The following is a 25297-nucleotide window of genomic DNA, read 5'->3' as shown; positions in this document are numbered from 1 at the left end:
TTGCACAGAAGTACTGTAGGGATTGTTTAGTCTTTTTTTAAACTTTTGGACAGTATCATTTCTGTCCAGCTTATCTCTAACCGCTCTACTCCAAAGCCCTCTGTGCTAGTTTCCCACAGCACTCAGAGCTTTTAATTCTCTTCTGAGAAAGACTAATCTTTAGCCCTCTGGGCACCGCAGCAGAAAACCTTTGATGCAGTGCTGACCAGCGAGCTTGATTAAAAGCCTGCTACTTTGTAACCAGCTGACTTCATTATATCAACAGAATGCAGGGACCTCAAATGGTCAAATTCAGTACTGCGCACCAAAAATGTTCATGTAAAAGTCAGTGCCTGGGACCAAGGTTCGTAATACCAACTAATAGAGTTCCTCATCTCCCTGTGTGAATAACTGAGAGAATTACGCTCATTTGCAGTCTGAGGAGAGGATAACGTATAATGCAAAACATCTGAAAAAAATATGAAATATCGAATCTGAAGAATCGGTCACAGATTCTTCCTCATGACTGGTAAAAAAGGAAAACATTAAATACTGTATATGGGACCAAGACCTTGTGTTTTAATTCCCTTAAGCAAAGGTTAATATTTTTAATTTTGAAACTTTTGCTTTCTATTAAAATCTATGGGAAATCGAGCAAGAGAGGTAAGAATAAATATATCAAGTGTTTAATGCTGTATCAATAATACATTAATTAAAATGAGGTACAATATTTAAACTTAAGAAACTGCATGCACAGGTTTGCATAACTTTCATAATACTTCAATATTTTTAACACATTTCCAATTCTTACTTTTAATACAACACTTGATTTAAGGTAACAGTACTGAAGAGAGCAAGATATTTTTCACAAGAAAATAGACAATGATGTGCCAGATTTAAATCGGTGCTTTTCCAGAGATACTTCATTGCCAAAGTCTACTTAAATCTCATTCATTTCCATGTGTTATTTTACTATAAATGTCCAAACATGTGAAGGGCTGGCTTGTATTAAATAGAAAGGCTTGTGAGGATATTTGTGTTCACTCTCAAAAGCAAAAACTGCTTTAATGACACTCATAAAAGCATTTTTGTGTGAAAATGGTAAAATGATACAGGCTCTCACTGTATGTATGTGTGTATGTATGCTGAATTCTGGGAAGGCAAAAGCATTATCTTCCAAACAATGTGTCACATTTCAGAGTGTTAATACTGTATATATGGTATAAAGCTGAAACCATGACTTCCTGAATAAAGAAATTGTAATTTCAGGAAGCTGTATTCAAATTTAATTTTACAGAAGCTAACTGTGTGATTTGGATTATTTACATAAAATGGATTATGCATTTGAACTAGTACTTCAGGACACACAAACAGTAGTCAAACTAACAATGCAGTTACTATAGGAACAACGCTGTTAATTGAAAAAAGGCAATCTTTGTTCAACTGCATTTTTATTGCAGTCCCTGGAAAATAAATCGTTCCTGTGCCTTTTCTAAGAGTCAGCATATCGGCAAGGTAATTCAGATACAAAATTAAACATGTTTAATATTAATATAAAATCATAGGGAGAACGATTTTTCGTATGCTTTTACATATGATAATAGTGTGTGCAAAGTAATCAGGCAAAACCAAATGATAAAATAAAAACTTGTTTTTACTTCTAACAATGAAATTAACTCTGGGCTTTCTTTGCCTCCAGGATAAGGTTGTTATTAACTGTGACAAAAGTCTAACTAATTATAAACGAATTCTAAACTGGATTCTTATGCACTGCTTTCCTTTCCCCTGCAGTAAATATAGATTTCTATGAGGAGGACCACGAGATGCATTTTTATGTAATTTGCAAAGACAATCATCTTTTGTGTTCACTATCTTCAGAAATCTAAATGAAATGTGGACTACTGGATCATAAAACCTAGAGAAGAGTAATGCAAGCAATCTGGGCACAAATGATCTAGAGTACATTTTAGCTTTAATTTCCTTTAACTGGAATTCTTGAAGGAAATACTTGCTTAAAGGAAATATTTGCCCTCAGGGAAAAAAGTTATTGTCTATGAAAAACAATAAACAACTCCAAACCATGGTTCTTATCCAGCACCATGAGCTTCATATTTCTCTTTAAACCAATTTTCTTTTTTGTAGAACCCAAGGGATTTTTTGCTTTATTATCTCAATTGATCATTTGTTTACTTCTAACATCACAACCACAATAGGTTGTAAAAAGTAATGGTTTACTATTGTTCTGATATTTGGGTTCAGTATTTTGCAGATTGGCACAATCTGTTTTTCTGCTTTAGCATTTAATGAGCCCCTTTAAACTTGAGAGGCTCACGCTGTTGTGTTGCCCCTGCCACACTGAAGACACTCACTACCATAAGCTTGTGCGATGGGAGCTCCCCCTAGTGGTTTCACTGCTACTAGCACTGAAGAATGTCAGAGAGGGATTTTTCTCAGTCCATAAACACAAATTTTACCTGTTTAATCTTTTTCAATTCCTCCTGCATCTGAAGGCGCAGATTTTCCGATTCATTTAGTTGATCCTATAGAAATAAAAGAAACAATACCTCTAATAAATTCTCTACAGTGGCTCTTCATCAGTACTCATTTAACATTATTTTTAAAATGAGTCTAAATCAGCCAACATAGTTCTGAAATATGTGCTGGGTAATGTGATTGGGATAGGAGTGTCTATCATGTTAAAACTGTTCTAATCTAAGAACATTTCAAAGCTTTTAACTTAAGAAAATATCTTTTAGACAGCAGCTTCACCATATTGTTTTCTGATCGTTGTAGATCTTAAAAGTTAAGCAAGGCTGGGCCTGTGTCGATGGAAAAATAAATGGTGTCGATGGAAAAGTAGGTGACACCCTTTTCTCTGGACTAGAATCTCCAAACCTATTTCTTCAGTATGGGGAAAAGGTACATTGTACTGTAGGAAGTGCAGTCATTTGGATGAGACCTGACTACGAGGTCATTGTAGATGCCTTGGAACAATGTGAACTTGTTAAATTCCACTTTGGGCTTGCACAAGTTTTCCTACCTATGTTTACCCCTTAATTCAATTGGTGGAGTAATTTCTCTAAATTCTCCAATCCATCTGATGTGCACTGGGGCTGTTGGCTCAGAATTGCTGCCACATATCACCTAGGTTTATGCTGCACTTCACTGGTGGATGAAAACCACTTTAGGATCCATATCACACTTTCAAAGTGTGATACAATTGCAGTTTGTATTAGGTGACTGAAGTGAATGCTAGTGCAATGTATAAAACTTCAAGTTGGCTTTAGTTCTAATAGGAAGTTTGCAAAAACAAATCATTCAAAAATATACAATGGCCGTTACTAGATACATTGCAAGTCAAATGACAGCATGTCTTGAGGCAGTGAAACATGAACCATTGTCTGCGTGACGAAACGCAGAGAACAAATAACAGTACTGTGGATATGTCTCCACTTTTAAATCATGAATAAATTATACATGTATTCATTTATTGTGTGCTTGTTATCACTTGTAAAGTGCTCTGTGGCAACACGTTGCAAAGAGCACTAAACCACATAAAAATCGACTGAACTGGTTGATTGAGTTTTGAACGATATATGCTTCACTTTTCATTAAAGTAACAACTTCTTGATGAATAATTTTGGCTCAACATCAACTCAACAATGTTACAAAACCACAGCAGCTGGTGTCTGAAGCTTTTGGACGGTGGTGTTGAAAACATCAAAAACAACAGGAACAGAAACAAAACACAAAACCTCACCTACAGGTAATAAACACTACTAAGTATATTACTGTGTGTGTAATGAATAAAAGGACACCATTACAAGAATTAAACAATTTTCAAGAGTGCATTTACCTGCAGTTTCTTCACCTGTCTGAGAGCCTCAATGTGATCCTTTCTCAGTGACTCCATTTCATCCAGCTCTTCAGAGTCTGATGTTGTAACCTGTTACAAAACACCACTGATTCAGGCAAACACTACATGCTAAAAACTTTTTTACTAACGTCTCTGGAGCATGTGGGTTAATGAAGGCAATTACTGTATTTATACTCTGTTTTTTAAATGTATGCATACAGCACTTCATTTACCTTTAACCGACTTGACTCTGAACTACTATGTAACAGTCTTTGCGTAGGTTTGCTCCATGATTTCATTTCTATGCAGAAAATATTTAAAATAATCTATTAAAACATTCAAATTGAAATAATATATACGTACATGTATTTCTTTATCTTCAGTGGCTATTTCCGAAACATGTGAAAGCACTGCATTAGCTAATTGGATTTGAACAGCACTACTCCTAAGAATCTCTGCCTGTTTCCATGGAGAAAAATGTACATTTGGCTACAAACAAAAGACTCCGTTTACACAGGCAATTGCTATACATACCTGTTGATGGGCTGCAGGTTCTAGAAGGTTTGTAAGATTACTTGATGCAAATCTTGTTATGCCATGACCTAACCCAGAATCGTCAAGCTGTAACTTGAAGAGCTCTCTGGTAACTTGCACAAAATCTATGCAGAAATCAAGACATCTGAGAATTAAAACACTAGTACCTCCTTTTGCAAGGCCATAACATTTAAAAGTATCTATTTTAAAATATTGAAAGCTACTAATAGGATTAAAGGAATGCCAAAGAATCAGTCTCTGTCAGTATGAGACCTGTAACACTGATGAATGTAAATAATAAAATCATGTAATTAATTACATATAAATTACACCTATACAAGTAGTATAGGTGTAATTGAGACCACCTTTCATCTGGCATGCACAGTTATAGTTAAAATACTGTAGGTTTAAGTACAGGCATAATTGGTTAACCTATTTACTCATTTTTACATGCATATGATTCCTTTAAGAAAGAGACCAATGGTATAATAATGGACCTTTTTTTCTGATGAGTGGAATTCATCTAAAAATATTATCTAATTTCACTACTTTTCGCTATTTTTCTAATTTTCTGTAGAGCATTTAATCACTCTACAATTTGTATTTGCATGTCTTTTCTCCTTTCAGAAACACATTCTCTTCCATTCTACTGTGTGAGCACAAATTGTTTTTAAACTATAAATGTTAACACCCCAAATTTTATGGTGGGTTATAAGAGGGGTGGGGTGGAGGGTACAATGGAAATCATTTTCATTGAGAATGGGTTAAATATTTAAAAATAAAATACTCAGACAGGAAGACAACCAATGTACTATATCTGCAAATCATGAATTTTTGGTACTACAATAAAAGAGTTCAGAGCAGTCAGAGAATCTTTGCAAAACCACAAGACATCAAGTATAACAGTCAAGCTCCTTGCTCACCTCCATAGGCCACTGTTCCTTCAGAGTCAATTTGTAAACGGTCCCTCACAGCCTGCTGCTGGGCATCTGTAGGCGTTATCCCTAGATATCCCAGTGCCTTAACGGAAGACACAAACATTTGTTAATTAGCAGGTCACTGCATTAAAGAAACAAAAGTCTTTTTAAGCGGTGATTTACAAGGAGTGTTAAAAAGCCTTGAAAAAAGCACAGATGTACATATGAATGAATATGAAGGGAACACACACCTCCGGCATCTAAAGTTTGGAGGAATTATATTTGACCTTTTTTGGTCTTGATTTTAACATTTAATAAACACCATCATATAGCCATACTAATCTCTGTATAAAAATGATTGTTTCAGGTAAATTAAATGGCCTAAACTGCAAAAATTCAGAGCAAAACTGTCACGCAAAGACTGTTAATGTTGTTTCTCAGTATCGATTTTCTGCAGTGCACCCAAGAGTTCCAGTACAGACTGATGCTGTAACAGAGCATACTCTGCAAACCATAGACAAGTGCTCGATTAAAGTTCTACCACATGATCACAATATAATAATAGTTTATTGAGCGACAAGTCTGTGAAAAGGTTGCAAAGTCACATATAATTATGCACAGCTGGGTGAACAACCTTATTTTTGCCCATCCCTGATCAAGATCAGATTGGATTGTTATTGCTTGCTACTGTATGTTATGTAATATATTTGCAATAACAAAAGGCAATTTTGCAACAGTCATAGGGTGACCCCAGTCCTTTCACTCTTTGTTTCTCAATTACAGTACATTATACTTCACAGCTACGATTCAACTACTGTATATATCAGACTTTGCTCTATTTTACTAATTATGTTGAACATTTCTATATTACTTCTTAAGTCACATAAAAAGAGATTTTTAGGAAGCAATTTAAAAATATTTTCTCACAATCCAATCAGTTAAAAGTTTTTAAGCTGATCACGACAAAGCCATTTCTTCACAGAAAATCAAGCAAAAAGTAAAGTGCAAGGGTAATATAGAGTAATATAGCATGCCTCATTGATTGTAACGCTTCAAAATCTCCTTGTTAGATAAGGGAGTGTGTTAGCTGAAAATATGTTTCATGATGAAATTCAGATCCATCTGGGCAAACTGAGTTAAGCTATCTAAGCAAAGGACAAGTACAAAATAACCAGACAAATGCTGCCTGAACAAAGTTTCAGTAACAATTTTTCTTCTTCACTAAATATGATCATGTTGAACTCAAACAGTCTAGATCTAGTTTCACTGACTTTTCACCTCTTTAAAATAGTCTGTGAGATTGAGGGTGTGTCAGTAAGTTCCAAATGGAAGGGCTGCTGTGGGTTTACATGGCAGCCATACAGCTCTTAGCGTCATGAAGAACCCTCCGCATCTATAGGATATACAGTATGTGATGCAAAACCCAGAGAAGTCATGTACTGTAGTCCAGTAAATGATACCTAGTCACTAACTTGTTTAGTTTATAACTGAATGTAATGTATCAAGTAGTTTCATATTAATGTTCCCTTTTCCAGTTTTCACTCTAAATCCCTTTCTCATTTTATTAGGCTGGCCAGGACTGGCTACTTCTCATTCACTCTTGAGATTTAAGGTGGCATATCAGGACTTTGCACTTGGGACTGACTCTACATTTAAAAAAATTGGTTTTTGAGAATGTAAATATAGCATACATGTGAAACTATTGTATTGTAAAATTACATGACAGGAGGAGCAATTTTAAAGAATGGTAAACTTATATTATGGGATAAAGGGATATTTCATTCCTTACAAATTTGCATGAAGTATACTTCATATAATACTACTATTTCCATACTTTAATTTAACTTTGCTTTTCTCTCTACTCAGTCCACAGTGCATACAACTTGTTATTTTTACAAGTCAGAAAAAAACTGACCTGTTCCAACTTCTCAAGCTTTAACCGACTTGCATAGCTGAGGGCAATCTTGTTGTCTGTAGTTGAAAAGTTTTCAGTCTGACGGCCAGACATCAGCTCTGTAAAATAGACAGAGGTGTTAGGAAGAACTATCAAAATGACCCATTAAATTAATTTTACTGGTGAGCAATCCACTGCAGTTAAATTTTACTTGAAGTTTTAAATACTGGCCTGAAATTCTCTTTTATCAAAGAAGTTTGACAAATAGTAAAAAGTTTATTAAAAACACCTTTCACAGATGGCACGCACAATCCAGATGTTCAGTGCCTCACTTTTCTTAAAGATAGAACTGAAATATACGGTTGATAAAACAATGGAAATATAATGTCATATTAAGAGTGGGTGTCTAGCATCTGGGTAGAGTTAAAATACTGCATAAGAGGAATATAGATAATGAAGAAAAGCTTTAAAGTAATCTTTAATAGGCTTCAAATAATCATGAAGTGCTAATCTTCTGTTCAGGGATAGAAAAAGTTTTGAATATCAAGTTCTTTCATAGTAGCTCGTCAGTTAAATTGAATAGTTTTTAAAAGTGGTTTAAGTAGCACGATATACTTACACATTTACATTAGATTTTACCATATGTAGTACAGAGGATATTTAGTCTACTTCCATATGGCATTTAATATTTTCCTGAATTGGCGGCACTTAAAAAGAAGTTTAAGAGTTTCATAAGCTTCAGGAAACAAAGCTTGATTTAAAAAAATTAGCGTTGGATCACGCTTGTTTCCGAAATCACACATTGTCATAATGCAGTGTAATCATGAGGCACTACAGTAAAAAAAAGTCCGTCGTTCCACAAACAACCACCTAAACTTAAGACAAACTGCATCTTCCACATTACAAGACTGGAGACTCAATTTTAGTATCCTTTTAATACTGTATTTAACTTAAAAGGAAAAAAATAGGAGAAAGTGCCTTTTCAAAAACTATTTGTTTGACATGGAATTCCTTGTGTGCCTGCATTATCCTCAGTATTAAAATATTCACAAGACAGGCAGGATGTTCGACACCTTCCAAGTGAGCAGTCTGGCAGTCACTTGTACCGCCTCCATCGCTTCCTTCACAAACAGTTTGTGATTTGCCATCTGTCCTGTTTTCAAACCAAACCAAGATCATCTTCATAGCTCTCCATCAAACTTCCTGAACACAAAAAACTCTTCTGCACAGCTATACTTTGCCATCAGTCTGTTTCAACTTCCCTTGCTGACCTTGTGAGCTCTCCTTAAAATAAAAATAAAAAATGCTGGTGTGCAGTAGCTAGTAAAGGGAAAAAGTATGATCCAACAGAACTCTGAACTCAAATTAGCTACACCATGGGCTCCTATATGCGCTACTATCCAAACCTCCCCATGACTCATTCCGAACTGATCTGCCGGTTCAGTAATGTATCTTGAGATAATCATTACTTTTGACTAAAACTTTCATATTTTTATTCCTGAACTAATGAAAGAGCATATTTTCAAGGCCACGAGTACCAGACATACAGGATAAACTTTTAAACAAAAAATAATTATCACCCCGTTATTTCAGGTGATATTTAAACAATTACAGTAGTTAGTTTTTTTTGGATTAGGATTGACAGGTTAGACACAAGATGACAGGCTTAAAGTTTGGAACCAAACTGCTTTTTTATTTACTGTGGTAAAGTCAATTTTTTGTCCAAGAGAAATAATGATGTCATAAAAAATTACAATAAGCACCCACTCCTCCTTTAATTTAACCTTTCCTAAAATACTCCTGCTAAAATCAGTACTTGCCATTCTACATATGAAAACAAAAAATACCTCAGATAAAATAAGGAAATGAGGTGGGAATATTTTGCCATATTTCCATAGTCTTTAGAGAAAAATATTCCACTAATGAGCTTAAGAGCACAGCTAATACAGTACAGAAAGACTGGAAAGAAATAATACCTCTAACTATTTAGATATCTGTAACTTCTTTATCTTACACTATGTCATTTTTTATCTCTTTATTTTGTAAAGTCTTAAAAAGATACACCAAAAAAGTACAGACAAGACAAGAACAGCAAAGTGAAGCTGCAATTCCCTTTAATTTACTATGTATTTTATTCAGAAGTAATCGGACAAAGGGATGCTTTTTATAAAAAACATCTTATTCTCTTCTAAAGGTCTTCAATTTCATTCAGCATCACAGAAACATTTAAAGAAAAATATAACTTACTTCAGGTTAGATAAGTCTAGACACTATTCTTTCTCTATCCGTGTGAAAACAAAATGTTCCTTTCTGGGAGACAAAAAATATATCTATAAAGACATAAATCTGCACAAAAAAAAAACTCCAAGAGCTAAAAGATAAAGACGTAATAAAACGTGACTAATAAAAAGGCAATATCCCTTGGATGAGAACATTGAAAAAGACTGAAAAAGAAAGATAATTCTAGATTCAGGTACTGTACAAATGTAACTACATCTAACAGCATGTCCAGAAGATAACATTTTATAACAAGCACTCTATGGAATTCCATATGTAAGTGTTAATGTATCATTAGGGATAAGGAGGTCTGGGAAAATTCCTCCTTGGCCCCTGCTGGCAACCAGAAACAAGTTCCAAAGGCAAAGTATTTTTTTTAACTCAAACTGAATCACAGAAAAACACAAAATAAAGACAAATAAAAATAAAACAGTAACTGACAATAGAAAACAAACACTCTAACACCTGTTAGAATCCTAGCTTTTCCGGTCAGAAGAACTCCCTCTGAGGGGAATTTTAATTTTTAATCAGGTTCCAGCACCAGCGGTGTCTATCAGATTTAAGGGTACAAGGTGTTTTTAAAGCCAAAGCAGAAATTAGATCTTGGGAAATTTCAATCAGATTAGATGAACTATTCTGTGGAACACAGCTGTAAAAGGTAAAATAATCGACATTCATGTAAGGAAGCAATACTGCAATGTTTTTAATAGCTTTATACAATTATAAAATATTTTTGGTTTAATTTTCCCATAGCATCTACACAAGTTAATTAATAAAAAATAAATTGAAATTAGAACTTTGAGAGACACAAGGACTGAAGATACAGTGCATAACAAAAAAGCAAACTGATTGAAATCCAGAATGTGGCAAATGTTGGTGGTACTGTACGTGTGGAATTTTATGTGGAAGTCAAGGTGATGCCCTAGCATACCTTTTTGTTTTTGCTGCTTTCTGTTATGGTATCAGCTCTCGTCATTGCAAGCTCATGATTTTATTTAATGGACTCAGGGATTAATGACATGAGCATTTAAGAATACTGTACGTAAAACCAAAAATCTGAGTGCAATGTTGAGAACATTCCTACAAGCACACAAACATTTTAATTTAGTGTAAGATGCTGATGAGTGAATACAGTACAAGCAAAATAAAATATTTGGTTAGCAACATACTGCAGGTACGGTAGTGCAGTAGTGTGTAATGACCAGACATGACCCCCAAGGAAAACAACACCTTACAGGAAAGTAGGCTTCTTTGTGCCTTATTTGTGCCATCTTTGTACCTAGAGACACAAATAAAGTCAAAGTCTTTATGTCTGGCAAGCATTGATCGGAGGAGCAGCACGTCCTTCATCGACACCACAGCAAATTCACAGGCACCTGGCACAGTGTGTTTCATGGGTCATTCCTATCTCCTGCATTAGAAAAATCACTGAACACCAGCAGCTCTTGGCCAGTTCTGTACCTTCACTTGAGGAATCCTGGTCACAGTCAGTTAATGAGACCGTCCAGACCAGACTAGTCCATTCTGGACCACTGGGCTTAACCTGTGATCTGAGAGAGTGTGTATACAGGCAGATGGTTGTGAAAAGTATGTTCCATTGAACTTACTCTACTGTACTTCTTTCCAGTGAGCTTTAGATTTCCCATTGATTTACACAGACAAAAAAGCTACCTTTTATCAAGCATCTCACATAGACTGAAGCACATACACAAAGCATTCTTGGACCTCTTTACAACCTCACTCCCTCCGACATCCAAGCTGAGATCTGATTTGCATATCTTTTCATCTCCTATTAATCTGTGCACCAACATCCCTCTAGGTAAAGATCAAGAAAAAGCATTATACCAGGCATTAGAACTGTCAAACAACAAACAAACATGCCCTGCAGTATTTTTAAATAGCTAACAGGTCCACACAGAGATATCTGAATTGGTGAGTGGTACATATATATTTTAATTCAGGTCAAAGTTCAAAACATCAGTTTCTAGTTTGTAACTTCAGACTGGAAACACTCTTACAATAGTTAACACACCCTCAAGGCTCTAAAATGTATTGTGACCTGCTTTATCTGAGGTTTCTTAAAGGGCTGTTACGTGTTTTTCAGAAGCCTACAGGATGTTTAAACAGTATGATATAAATAGCTGAATAAAGCAGATTATGATGGCGTACAAAATAGGCATCAGATGAGAAGTTTGGATTTTTGAGCCACCTGAACTCTCACTGACATTAATAAAATTGGAGTTAAGAAGTTGGGAAAGGAAGAAAAATCTAGACCTACAGTAGATGTAGAAATTTCTATTTAAAGTCTTTATTGGTTTAAGTTTTTTTTAGTTATCATTAGTGACCATAATGTGGGATATTATTGTACAAAGTAAAGATATTTAATTCTGATCCTTCGGTAAACCTTCCAACTACAGGACAACACGTTATTTTAAAGTAAAAGATGGCAAAAAATCATATGGAGGCTATCAAGTGTATAGTAAAAAGGCTAGAGGACATCTTCTGTAACTTTTCAAAACCACAGTTTATTCCTCTTCATATGTACATGCATTGAAATGAACTTTATGTATTCAACTGATGGAATCATTTATTGAAACTGCATTGTTGGATCTGTTCCACCAAAAATGAGAACCTTTTTCTGGGTGAGGCAATGCAATAACATTATACAATAACAGGTGTTGTTACACACCTTTAAGCATTTGTTTTATGCATGTTCATTTTTCTCATGAAGTGCTTCAGAAGTGTTATGTTTCTTTCCCATACAATGTGTTCTGTGTGACTCGCTGTTGTGAACTCTGATTAGACTGTTACTTGCCATGTTAAGTAATACACCAAAGACAGCTTCTGAAAACACCCCTCAGGGTTATGTCACGCCCAGTACACCTAGAGGGCACTCTACTTCTCTCCTGTTCCTAGTTCCTTGTGATTATTCATGTCTTTCTGGTGTGTCTTGTTGTGTAGCCTATTTACTTCCTGCTTCTGCTCTGCTCCTCGCTCAGCATTGAGATTCAGATGTCCTGAGACCCGCCTAGCACCAGGTCACTCCTGTCCATGGCCTTAGGGCATAGGTTTCAATACAGCATTTCTTGAACAGCTGAGCCCGGGCTAACCCCCGTCTCGCCGCTACGCATAGAGTCTTTTCGCTCTCCTGCCATTCCATGGTTCGTCCTTTCCAACATCCGTGACAGGTTAAAAGTGATGCAATGAGGTGGCAATGAAGTTACTAACGTTACTGATATGCTTCAGTGTCCAAGCCTTGTATCTTATGTTTCACAACACTACAACACGTATTTACTTCTTCACCACACCTTTTTGTACTTTTCCTGTGGTGAAAATAAGTCAGAGCCAAGACAAAACACTAGAGATGGTAAACAATGAGATGGAGAAACAATGCTAAAAATGATACAATGTGACACTCACCCCCTTGGGTCACAGACAAAACTTCTGTCCTTTTTAATCTTGATGATGTGACACAAACATTTCAGGATCTTTGCAAGCACACAGTGCAAAGCCATATTTTGAGAATAATCCTCAAAGTGCCTCTTTATAAGAACTCAAGCTAAAAGATTAAAAATCCGGACCACAGGTTTCACAGACACTCTCTATTTGATACCCAATATGTGGCCAGTCAGCACAGTCATTTTCCAGATCTCAATTCCATTGGAAACTGGTGAAACAAATGAAATATGTAGTTCAGTCCCACACTTCATTACTCCTATCATAGCCTCATTTTAAAGTGGCCCTGCTAGAAAAATGGGAAAGGCTTAAATATGTTTCAAAATCTCATGGGATATGAGCCTTATTCAAGTAGCTTTTGCTACTTGTCGAGGATCAACATTTCACTTGGTGGGGTCCCTAATATTTTGGCAACTGAGAGTGCATAGAAAATTCTCCCTTAAAACATAGTAATTGTCAGGGGATTGGCCACCCAGTAGTCTACATTTTTACGGGTCGCTGTCCTTACAGGACAAGTTAAAGAAGCTCTTTGCTACAGGGATCTCACTTCAAGATTGTGAAGCCTGTAAGTTTCTTTTTATGATTAAAACTGAATAGACCTTGCAGTACTCATAGCAGCCTCAAGCCTACATTAAAAAGCCATTGTAATTCCAGCCGCATTTACAATACAAATTCACCCCCCTTCCATATGCCATTTGCTTTAGAAAACGAAGGATGAAGTGGGCGTCTAAAAGGCAAGACACGGTCTGCAGTTGTTAAGAGCTGTGTAGCTGATGTGAATGACAATCCCCGTGGGAACAAATTTTCAGCAAACAGAAATAATAATTATCAAATAATAATCACCTAAAAATTCATAATAAGCGGTTCCTGAGTAGCTCAACAACCAATAAAGAAGCTTATGACAGTATGTTCAAGCCCTGTAACCTGGGCATTACTATTTTAAGTCAGGACCATTTCATTTTTGCTTGATCCCCCTAGAATCCCCGTCACTGAACTGGCCAGGCACCATGAGGGCTGGGTGAGTCTGAATCAGTGAAACATTTAACAGGAGCTCCTGGGACTTGCAGCAAGACTGTGAGCTTGCAGTGATGTCAGTGAGCTGATTAACAATGTGCAATTGAAAGGGAATGAGAAAAAAAGATTATTGGCAATTCCGAAATGTAACGCATCCGATCCAAACCACAAGACCACTGTACAAATAATATTTCTAATTAAATCTGGTTTTGAAGCTGAGGTAGATTTAGCTTTATGCTTGAAATTAGAATACATTTTCTGTAGAAAAGGGATACAAAGTAAAAAATGTTAAAAATAGTTCAGAATGTGGAAAATAACTGGAATAACAGGAGATGCCTACTATATAGTTTGAGAATGTATTATTTCACATACTTAAAGATATGCATAATAATACCTGGCTTATCTTTTTAAGTACAGACCATACCAATTATCTTTCTTACTTATTACTGTAATTTCTTACAATATGTAGATTCTAAGCAGCCACCTCAAATAAAGGGGGTACATAGAACTAATTTTGGCTTAAGGTTTAAAAAAATACTGTTATTTTCTCTAACATTTGTACTACACTTCAATATTCACCTTACCGGATATGTGTTCAACTTCAACTAGATGATCTGAAAAGCACCATTTCATTATTGCAATTTCACTATGTTCCTGGTTTCTATAGCAACTCCACCTACACTAAAATCAGAAGAAAATATGGTCTTATTATGTGGTCCTTACCAGCCTATCGAATGCTATCAATGCCTACCAACCTTTCCAGGAGCCTCTTTCTGTTTGATACATAAAAGCTTTGCACAAATGATAACATGTACGTGAGCATGAAAATTGCTTTTACACCAAATTAATATGTATATACTGCATAAATCCTAATATTTATCACAGTTCTATACAAAACAAACTGATTTATTTCAGGTTTGCTTGCAGGCCTTCATCAGAAGCTGGAAGCACATGGATTTCTATCTTCAAGGTCAATAAGGTTCACATTCTGTTTCGAATATCATATTTTTTCATGATTAGAAAATGTCCATAAAGTTTTATTTTCAAATTTATTTACAGGGCAATTGTTTATTGCATTTTGTTAAAAAACAATTTTAAAGTAAAAAGCTTTGAATTTTTTCTGTTTTCTTCTGGTTTGCCTATTTTTCACAAATGAACACACAGTGATTATAATTCTCAGAAGTTACAGAAAAACAAACATTTATTAAGGATATATATTTTCAGAAACATCTGGCAGCCACAAAACAGTTAGAAGACAACACACTGACCAGCAGATGTCTTCCCTTTCACATCTGCTTCTCTATAACAAATCAAGTGTCTACATAAAATTATGTCTTAATGCATTTATTAAAGGCTGAAGCAGGCAGGATATTTGGATATTTCTGTGAGCTGATAGGTGACGACTGTATTAAATTACAGAAACCTACGCAAGCATAACAATCCGACAGACATAAAAACCCTTAATTGCATCATAAACGATATGTGAAGACTGGAGAACTTGCTTAGACTTGGCTCAACTGCCTAATTTTAAAAAACAGCTAATTAAACAAGTGTATATGTACAATATACATTATTTCATTTCTCAGTCAGCATCTGAGTCTTTTATGTTTTTCATTACAAATTTAGAATAATCAATTATTTCTTTATTATGTACACTCCCAACTGGGAATAGGTAATTGAGTCTTTCCTTTTTCATACATAGTGATGGCCCTTATGCCCACATGGGAAGGACAAGTAAAAGTGGCAAATTCCAATCCATCCTTTCATTGAGTCCATCACCTTTTTGCATGCTTTGCGGTGACTGCAGACCATCTGTGTTGATTAGAGGAGTAGAGGCACACTCCTCACTGTGAGCATGCATGATTGGGGTGCTATATTTGTGTTTACTATTCAATGGGTTATATACTTATTATCTATATACTATATATACTTATTTTGTTGGATGCAGCTGCCTACTAAGTCATACAGATCATCGCTTTGCTGGGAGCTGAGAGAGCCCTGATTGACTAATTACAAGCCTACCCCGAAGGTGCCACTTGTGCACTGCCACATGGGAAACTCTGGTCACAGTAAGCCAGAGACACAACACATTTTTAAACTGTTACATTTGGGTCGTAAAACTCAATCCACACTGGAAGCAAATAATTAACTGACTGAACCACTGGGGAACCTCCAATATCTGAGTCTTTAATTGTAAAAATATTAAACACGTACAAATAGAACTCTACAGTCTGAAAGCTACATGCCTAAGTGAAGGTAACAAATGCGAACTTAGTGTTGGCATTTGGAAGGTGTTGTTCCAAAAGTCTTAGGATCAACATTTATTTTGAACTATATTTTACAATATACCCTTTCTTTTAAATTTCCCTGCCTTAGCTGGAATTGAAATGTCCAAATGCTGCAATGAGCGAATAAAAAATAATACAATACAGTACCTGTACTGGGGTCAACTGAGGGATTACAGTCTGCTGAGATAACAGGAGACTGATCTTTCTTTGCAGGAACAATTCGGCTCTGGAATTAAAAAAAAAACAATTCTCAGAAGCAAGAAACATCTGTCTCAACCTCTTATTGTTACTTTGTGTTACAAGAAGCATCATCAAACCTAACAAAAGTGCACTGATTCAATTTATTACCATCTACAAAAAAGATATTGCAAAATATTTAAGAAAAATCCATACTAAAAGACTGTTTTTTCTTTTCAATGGAATTAACCTCAACATGTTCACAAATTAAAATAAAGCACAGTTTAACTTATTAATACAATTATCTTTCTCTACTAAAAGGTGAAAAATATTAATCTTGCTTTTAAAAAAACTGAAATTGCCATTATTTTTATACCTTCTAAGTCTGGGACTGACAATTGTTAACTAACCTGCCTCGTACACCACTGACACTGAAGGACCGAGAACTCCCTAGTAATTTACAAAAAAGTTCGCCTCGTTTGAATTTACAAAGAAGCTCTCACTGATGACAATGACAAGGTCACAGTGGTTGCTACGACAAACCAAAGACACACTAGCCAACTCAAGCTCAACCATCCACAGCAGTACTTGGGCAACTGTACAGTATCACTTGAAGAGGCCTGGTCACAGTTAATTACTGAGTCCTTACTCAAAATACCCTCTGAGAGAACTCCGTATAGGCTCTATCACATGGGAGCACTTTCATATTTCTACAAGCTGAATAAAGATTTTGAAAAAAAAAAGGCAATCCATGCTCTGCACAGATAAACAAAATCAAAAAGTTAGCCTTAAGAGAATACAGTATTGAATTGCAAAATCATTAAGAATACATTTAAAGACCATTGGTATTCATCAAGGAATTACTACAGTACTTATGAAGGTCAACAGAAAATTCCACATCATTTTAGGAATCATTTAAGAAGTAAGACTAAGTCAGAATTCTGGCTTTTTAGCCTGTGTGCAATTTGACGTGTGAGAAAAGAACCAAGCCGATGTCTTACTTGGCCTAGTTTCACAGAAGGCAAGGTCTCACTTCCTGTGTTAGGGGTGGACGACATCTTTGGAATAAGGTTCACTGGGGGAGAGAGTATTCCCAACCCTGTGGGCCTCAATAAGTGGCTGTTCCCATTCACTGAAGGCTGCAGGGTGATGGGGCTCTGAGGGCCGCTGCCAGAACCAGAGGAGGACCTTCTACGAATAAAAGCAATTTCCACCGTGGGGTTTGGCCTGTAGTAAGAAAGAATAGATTTAGTGGAATCTGTGAGCTTCTAGCCTTTTAATAAAACCACACAAAAAGCTCTTCAAATCATCTGATACCTCGGTTTCCCATGAGAAGTAACTTATGTAGTATTCACAAGTGTTCTACTGTTATTAATATCAAATGTGCCTCTTCCTGATGGAAAAACGGGGCTGACGTTTCTCATGCAATCTGTAATTGCACCACAGCATCAATAAAAATGATCACTCAGATTGATACAGTACTTTTCAGTACAGCACTTTTCAGTGCAGCCCTCACCTGGGGTGCGGAGACACCAGTATACAGCAGATTAGGTAGAGAATTGAGAAACTGTTTGAAGGGGAAACATTAGAGAGAACACACTCTGTGAGTTCTAAGTGGAACCAGGATACTGGGGTTAACAACCCTATTGTTAGAAACAGTGTGAGGATATCTTTAATGACCAAGCAGAGAGGACTTTGGTGTAGCATCAATTCTTAAAGACAGAAACCATATACACAAGGCATAGCATGTATATTTATGTGAGTACTGTATATAATAGAACAAAAAACTGCAGAAATCTCAAAGGTGTTTTGATTCTCTGAATATAAAGAAACCATTGTTCATTTCATAATATGCACATATGAAAGAATTCCTGATCCATTTGGTAAAAGAAAAAGCTACTTCAGACATGTACTGTATATTATAAATTCCAAAGGTTTTGTCAAATAACTGAACATAATTTATATCTTTAAAATAAATTATTAGAAATAATAGTTGTCATGACAGTAGATATACAGTAAAAAAATAGTACTGCAATATGTTTTCAAGAACTTCTCTCCAGAGGCCAAATCTTCTATGAGGAACTAAGCGTAAAGTGTTAAAGGTGCAAGTCTAAGAAGGAACTCTTAAGTGTAGGATTTATTTTGCATTAGAGGTAAAAGTGCTGAAACCTTCCCTTTAGCCTTTTGTTTTTTTGGCTGTCTTCAATCCGAAATAAAATCAATCTTGCACTATTTTAATGTATAAAGCATTTTATTTTATTTTAAATGTAGAGAGCAACAGAAGAAAAGTAAATGTTTATATTTATTTTATGATTTTTTTAAAAGAAAAGGCAGAAAACATGATGAACAGTTGAGATGACTAACAATGTAATGTAATAATATTAAGCAGGTCTGAAAACACTAAGCATTTTCCCTTCTGTATACACCAGATGGTTCTGCTAACAACATCTCAGTAAAGTCTGCTGTGTAGGAGCGCCGGACTGTGCAATGGACTAGGGGTTTGAAAAGGACTCATAAACACTGGAAGAACAGAGTCTGGTAAACAAGCATTTAGCACATCTGAATCAGTATGACAGATGCACCGAAAAAAGAGCATTTTTTTGTTTGTTGAAAAATATACTTTTTTACTGCCTCTTCTAGAGTAGGGGGATCAAAGTTTTTTTTTTAACTAAGGACAAATGTCACACAACCAGCCCACTCAATGAACATTGATTAGCTGCTGATTAATTGACTGCACTAAAAAAAGCACACCACATTATATGCTTGTATGCTTTATACAAAGCCACTTCCTGTGCCCTTATCAGTCCAAATTCCTGCCAGGAAGACACTTTAGCCATTTCTGAAGATCCCACTATCCGTGTGTTTTAATAAGAAAGTAATAAACATTGAATGAAACTGAACAACTGTAGTTTACAACGAGCTGCTTTGTAACTCAGTCGAGAGTAATTGATTCTATTATAAATGTTCAGCTTAACTCCCCTTCACAAAACCATGAACTAAATAAGCAGTTTTATAGTTACTTACAGAGGCAAATACATGATTTTCACGTTGGAAAAATGACATAGCAGAAAAACATCTGGGCAGGGCTGTGTTTTTAGGACTTTTAACTTTTTTATGTTTCCTCTTAAGACTATAAAATGGAAATTCTCCAGTCATAGTGCTGTTAAGCAAAAAGTTATTTCAGATATGAAAACCGAGATATATATTATAGTGCAGTAAATTTGCCACTCAAAGACTGGAATAAGCAGCTGTGATATAATAAAAAGTCTGGACTGTGTTACTCTTTCTCTGACTGGAGTGTTTCATTTCCTCCCATTCAGAAATGTATCATTGTTGATAAAAAATCTTGTCTGCAAACAGAATTATTTTAAATGCCCTGATTATGACAAGTACCTACAAAAACATCCTCATCCTTAACTTCTCAGTCTCTACTCATACCTTATATTAACGTGCATATTCCATAACAAAATGTATATGTAGATTTTATTTTAATACAGTAATCAGGAAAGGGCAATCTGCAGTTTCTTTAGAGTTCCAACAGTCAGACCTTTATGACTGTTAATACTGGGAAAGCAAAGGAACTAACTGATCAATTTGGAGAGCTTTTTTACCGTAATAACTATATAACATAACCTTACATCTAAATTTGAGTCGGCCTTGAAAGCATGTGGAAGTTGTTGATATTAACTGGTGATAAAACCAGTTTGAAATAATATATTCCCCCAAAAATAGTTATACTGTGTTTTCATTTGTATGCTTTTGCTCAAATGAAGTGCAAATGATTGTAGCTTTGCCATTAAATAAAAAAACATACCTTAGTTTTGTCCGGGTTAACATGCTTTTTGCTTCCTCATATGTAACTCCTATTAAAGATTCCTTATTGATTGATACTAGGTGGTCTCCTGGTTTAAGTCTTCCATCCTATTTAAGGAAAGTATTTTTTTTTAAAAAGAGACACATTATTCAGTTACCATCCATTGTTTTTCTCACCCAAGAAATAGTCAAGTTCTGTTATAAAATGATCATTTCTAGTACAATAAAATATTAGTGTTTTTTATATTTAGTAAAAAAAAAACTTCAATTTCAACAAAAAGTGAATCAGAACAAGCAAACTACAAATATTAGCAGATCGCAGGCATTTCTGTAGTATTTAATGTAAGAAAATTATCCGAAAACCTCTGATATTCTGATACCTAGAGTATAAAAATATAATTGAAATATTAATTTAATAATGTTCTTAAGTTTAAACATATATCCAATGTTTTCATTTATCTTTAAAAGTGATATTATTTACAAAGCAACACTGCGAAAAGCCCCAGAAAAATCAATAGAAGGACTACCTTTACATCTGCTTTCAGATTAACACAGTAAAAAAAACAACACCAGCTCTCTCCTTAATGAGGAGCTAAAACAGGTTAATTTACACAGATTAGACAGGCAATTCTGCAAAGTCTAGATTTAAAAGATAACTCCAGTTTCAGCGGTTACTCTTCAAGAAAAAGAATTAAAGCCAAATCCTTCCTTCAGTGGCTAGTGTGGCTTAACAGGCTTTCCAGAGCATAATTTAATTTTAGAATACTGTCTCTAGGTAGGAAATCAATTTCAGCAAATAATGTGGTTCCTAAAGCCACTTCCAAACCTACAGTATGGATGTGATTACTGGAGTACACACAGTTGTGTGCAGCTTTAAAAAGCTTTTAAAAGCATAAATTAGACATCAGTGTTATTCTTTCTGAAACCCAATTTAAATGCTAAGAGAGCTATGTTATATTTGGGTTTATTAGTTGATGGACTATATACTTAATTTTGATGGCTGTAGTCAGCTGTACTGACATCTAAAATATGTGAAATATGATGCATCTAGGGGGGTTTTTGTGGATCATGTTATTGAGGCAGTCTGCCCTTCTGTTTACTTTTTGTTAGCAAAAATAAACTAATGCATATTTTCAGTTTATGTTTCAGTAGGTCTGCTGATATGTGAGTCTTTATGTCTTGTCGGTGGACTGTCAGAAGGCTCTGAGCATTTCGACTATAAACATCAGTTAACCTAGCACAAGTCAGATCTCACACACAGTTCCTAGGACTGACAGAAATGAAACATTAGGGAAAGGTTTATCATTTGGATGAGCTTATCAGCCAGATATTAAAAGTCTGCTTTGTAATTGAACATACAGTTATTCTAGAAGGTGAAAAAGATGTCTTCAACATACACTATATTTTAGATTAGTTAATTCATTAAAAATCATAATTAACACAACTAGGATAAATATTTTTCAGATAAGCACAGTTTAGCACACTAGGATAAATCAATGTTCAATATTGTGAAAGACTGTAAGTGCTGGTTAACAAACAGTACCTAATTACACTTGATGAATTTGCAATGTCAGTATTTGACATCCTTGAAGGACTCAAAAGAAATGACAATAATAAAGGTGTATTATCCAATATTTTTTGGTAGGGTTTTTCTGCACTGTATAAAGAGCTACCAAAATACAGTACTTTTGCATGCACTTTTTTTTTTGCATGCACTTCGATTTTAATCAATTAGTACATTAGCATGATAATTTGTGCCAAACGTTAATCCCACATCTTGCAAAATAAGTCTATTTTGTCTTGTTGGTTAAAATATCCTGTATGTTTTTAAATAACTGGCCATAACATATTCTAGAGTAGTAATATTGTCAATAATGTTTTACTCAGTGGCTCCAAGTGGTTCTATATGAAAATATATAAATAAAATAGTTACAAAACACAATAAATAAGGCCAAAACCAGGAAAGTGGTATCCTGAATTTCCCCAGTATTGAATCAGAGTCAAGCCATGAATACAACAAGGAGCAATATGTGACCCATAAAGATCCTGAACCAGCTGTTCATCTTTGCTTTCTTACTTCAAATACATATACTGTACTACATCTTATAATGGATCACCTTTGAAAATCATCAGAACTAGACCCGGTATTGTAATTATTGCTTGTTAATTCTAGCTTAGTTATTTATTACATTTACTTTTCTTTGATTCTTTCAATTGCACAGCCTTTTTTCTACTGCCATTTTTTGTCATGTGCATTACCTGCTGCCTTTCTGGTCTGGGCATCACTGAAAATGAGAATTATTATATATTTCTCTTTTTTTTTAGTTAAATCTAAATTTAAGGCAGAAGGATCAGTGAGCACAGCTTTTAAAACAGTAAGTGACTAAAGATACAACACAATTGTTTCAGCAGAAATGGAGAGCACTAGAATCATTGCCCTACCTGCAAATATTTGGCAAACAGAGACTATATTTTTGTTCTGTGTTTCATGCCCTCCTGATGAACAGAAATAAAACAGCTGATTTTCAGCAGCACCATAAACAGAGAATGAAAAGTAAAGCTGGATTCAGATAATCACCTTGTGGCAATCACCACCTGGTACGATATCCTGGATGTAAACCATAGGCCCTTCAGCTCGGTTTGCTCCTCCCTTGATGTTCAGGCCCAGACCTGTTCCCTTGGCAACACATATCAACTGAATTGCACTGTCACTGCATGAAGAGACAGCAGAATTAAAGGTCATCAGGGTAGAGGATATTTGCAGCTCGATTAAAAAACGGTGCAATAGGCTTCCGATTTTCTTGCTGACCCTGAGCTGATGTTTGCATAATCTCATGTGTGGGAGGTTTTCATGAATACCTACACCTATACAGCAAGTAAATTATGTATCAATGCAATCACCCTGGACCAGGACTAATCCTTCTGGCCTTCTGTCTGATATCTATTCATAATCTATAAAATCTATTAAATGAGGGCTTAAACTATTTAAATAGCAATAAATAACACACAGGTAAATCCTGAAAGTATTTGAACACAAATAAGAGAGGCAAGTTTTGGGCATCACTTATTAAGCTTACAGCATGTGATGTTAATTGAGGTCAAAATATTTTTTTTTTCAAATAGAGCTCTAATTCATCTATATTTATTCATCTGTTTGCTATTTTCATATTCAGAAATGTCAAAGTCTAGTCAATACAATCTAATTAGAATGAGATTTCGGTTTGTTTTCTGCAGTATCTTAATGACAGTATTGTACTGTACAGTATATGGACCTTTGCAAATGAATAACTGCATTTGATTATGACAGATTGTATAAAAAAACCAAATAAACCAATGTTTCATTTTTATTGAAATCTCATAGTAAACTCATAGTAAACTCGCTTTTAACACATAACAAGATACTTTTTTATTTATCCCAAAACTTACGTCATTGCTTGCGGTGCTGCAGGGGCAGCATAGCTGCCAGAATAGCTTGTGACTATGTCCTTTGGACTTAAGAGCTGGGGGCTGGTGGATCTAGATGATGATGATGATGATGCAGTTTCAATCACCTTTCCTGAAAACCAGAAGGGCAGACCTGTTTATAATTACTCTTGGCCTCTGTGGCGGAATGGATCTAACAATATATTTTTGTCAAAAAAATAATTTTTCATGTTCCGTCAAATGATAAAAAAGCCAAATGTCTGTTGTTCCATGTTTTTTTTTCCGCTTCAGGACGCAGTCTTTGATATTTATTCTTATTAATACATAAATATAGAATTTATTCTACTAATGGTTATAATGTACTTGAGACCCTGCCAATATAAGTTACAGCAGACAAGGCAAGGTGCTGAATCAAGCTCCTTCTTCTGACACAGTATCCCAGGCTACAGGGATCAAGCACCGTTTGGTGGCTCCCTGGCACATCAAAATTACGAGTATCTATTTGACGGCCAGTGCTCTCATGCCTCTCAGCGACACAGCGACCCTGCAGGCAGCCGGGAGGCAAGCGATGCTGTTGGTGAGGGAAGTGCTTTTGGTCCAGTCGACCCCTGACTTCCAGTATGGGGCTGTGTTCCCAGTGATGTGTGTGAAAGCAAATACCTCAAAGGTGGACAAGTTGGAGGTGTGCCTTTATCTTTTTAATTCTCACCTGTTGTGGGGTTCATAGCTGTGAGCAGAGGTTTGAAACACTCACACCTACAGTAGCTAGTCTATACTGGGTGGGTATAAAAAAATGATTGTCAACTCTAAGTTTAAAAAATGACTTGAATTTGAAACTGTGCTTTTTCGGCTATAAATAACATTTTAATACAACTTACTGTATAAACAATATATGCATCCTACATAGCACACTTCAGAAAACACACTAGATACAGAAATGAAATCCAAACAAAATCAAGATTTCCATAACTGATATGTCAGACAGGGATGGCACAGTCCTGGGTTAGAGGTGTAAGTGGCTCCAGTTTGGAGGTTACAGGTTCTGCCGGTGTCTGTGTGGATGTGTTTTGCAGTCTGTTTGATATTTTAGTCTTTATCGTATTCCCTTATAAAATCCAATTCTTTATATAACTGGATATTTTTGTTATAATGGAAAAAAGCCAGCTAAACCACACCTTTGCTATATCTGTTAAATAAAGTAGAAGTTCTACAATTTCTGTGTTCTTGTGAAAAAAAATAGAAAATCAATTTATATTGTGCAGTAATTTAAATTAAGCTGATAGGAGAGATCAATAAAACACAGTGGAGACAGCTTTTTAAACTATGTAAATTTTGCAAGATCATTTTTTAAAAGAAGTTGGATACCTATAACATCTTTAAAAATTAAGGAACAATAAATCAGAAATATAAACAAATTCTGAATGCAGAATTCTGTTATTTATTTACTACTTAAGTGAGGACTTTTGTAATTGTGTCTAATATGAAATGAAGTGTAAGAAACCCACCAGGAGCTAGAGGGGTTGGGGAACTTCGGTCAGAACCTGTACTATTGCTAGAGCCATACTTCTCCATTAGTTGTTTGAATTCTCTCCTGAAACAGAACAAAGATTAATTATATTGATGCGTTTCACCGAATTCTGATCACAACAGTGACACAACAGTGCCTTTT

At 35.4% G+C, this 25297-nt stretch overlaps 1 protein-coding gene across 6 annotated transcripts in view; it reads right to left on the bottom strand.

The window, feature by feature from the left end:
• Positions 1 to 25297, bottom strand: part of stxbp4 (syntaxin binding protein 4) — a 90669-nt gene that overhangs the window by 49489 nt on the left and 15883 nt on the right. For all 6 annotated transcript variants that reach the window (XR_015925388.1, XM_088599636.1, XM_088599637.1 and 3 more), the window contains exons 6-16: positions 25134 to 25219; positions 23632 to 23761; positions 22784 to 22916; positions 20207 to 20313; positions 17394 to 17619; positions 16363 to 16441; positions 7202 to 7299; positions 5293 to 5389; positions 4370 to 4494; positions 3836 to 3925; positions 2454 to 2519 (exon numbers count right to left, since the gene is read on the bottom strand). Coding sequence is in view for 5 of the 6 variants with exons in the window: in XM_088599636.1 (XP_088455762.1) it covers positions 2454 to 2519; positions 3836 to 3925; positions 4370 to 4494; positions 5293 to 5389; positions 7202 to 7299; positions 16363 to 16441; positions 17394 to 17619; positions 20207 to 20313; positions 22784 to 22916; positions 23632 to 23761; positions 25134 to 25219 (1237 nt within the window). In the remaining variant the exon portion in view is untranslated. The remainder of the gene's footprint in view (positions 1 to 2453; positions 2520 to 3835; positions 3926 to 4369; positions 4495 to 5292; positions 5390 to 7201; positions 7300 to 16362; positions 16442 to 17393; positions 17620 to 20206; positions 20314 to 22783; positions 22917 to 23631; positions 23762 to 25133; positions 25220 to 25297) is intronic.

This window comes from Lepisosteus platostomus, chromosome 11 (assembly GCF_059453375.1).
Source record: "Lepisosteus platostomus isolate fLepPlt1 chromosome 11, fLepPlt1.hap1, whole genome shotgun sequence".
NCBI classification, from domain to species: domain Eukaryota; kingdom Metazoa; phylum Chordata; class Actinopteri; order Semionotiformes; family Lepisosteidae; genus Lepisosteus; species Lepisosteus platostomus.
The sequence above is the reverse complement of the archived record's forward strand: the minus strand, read 5'-3'. Positions and strand labels throughout refer to the sequence as shown.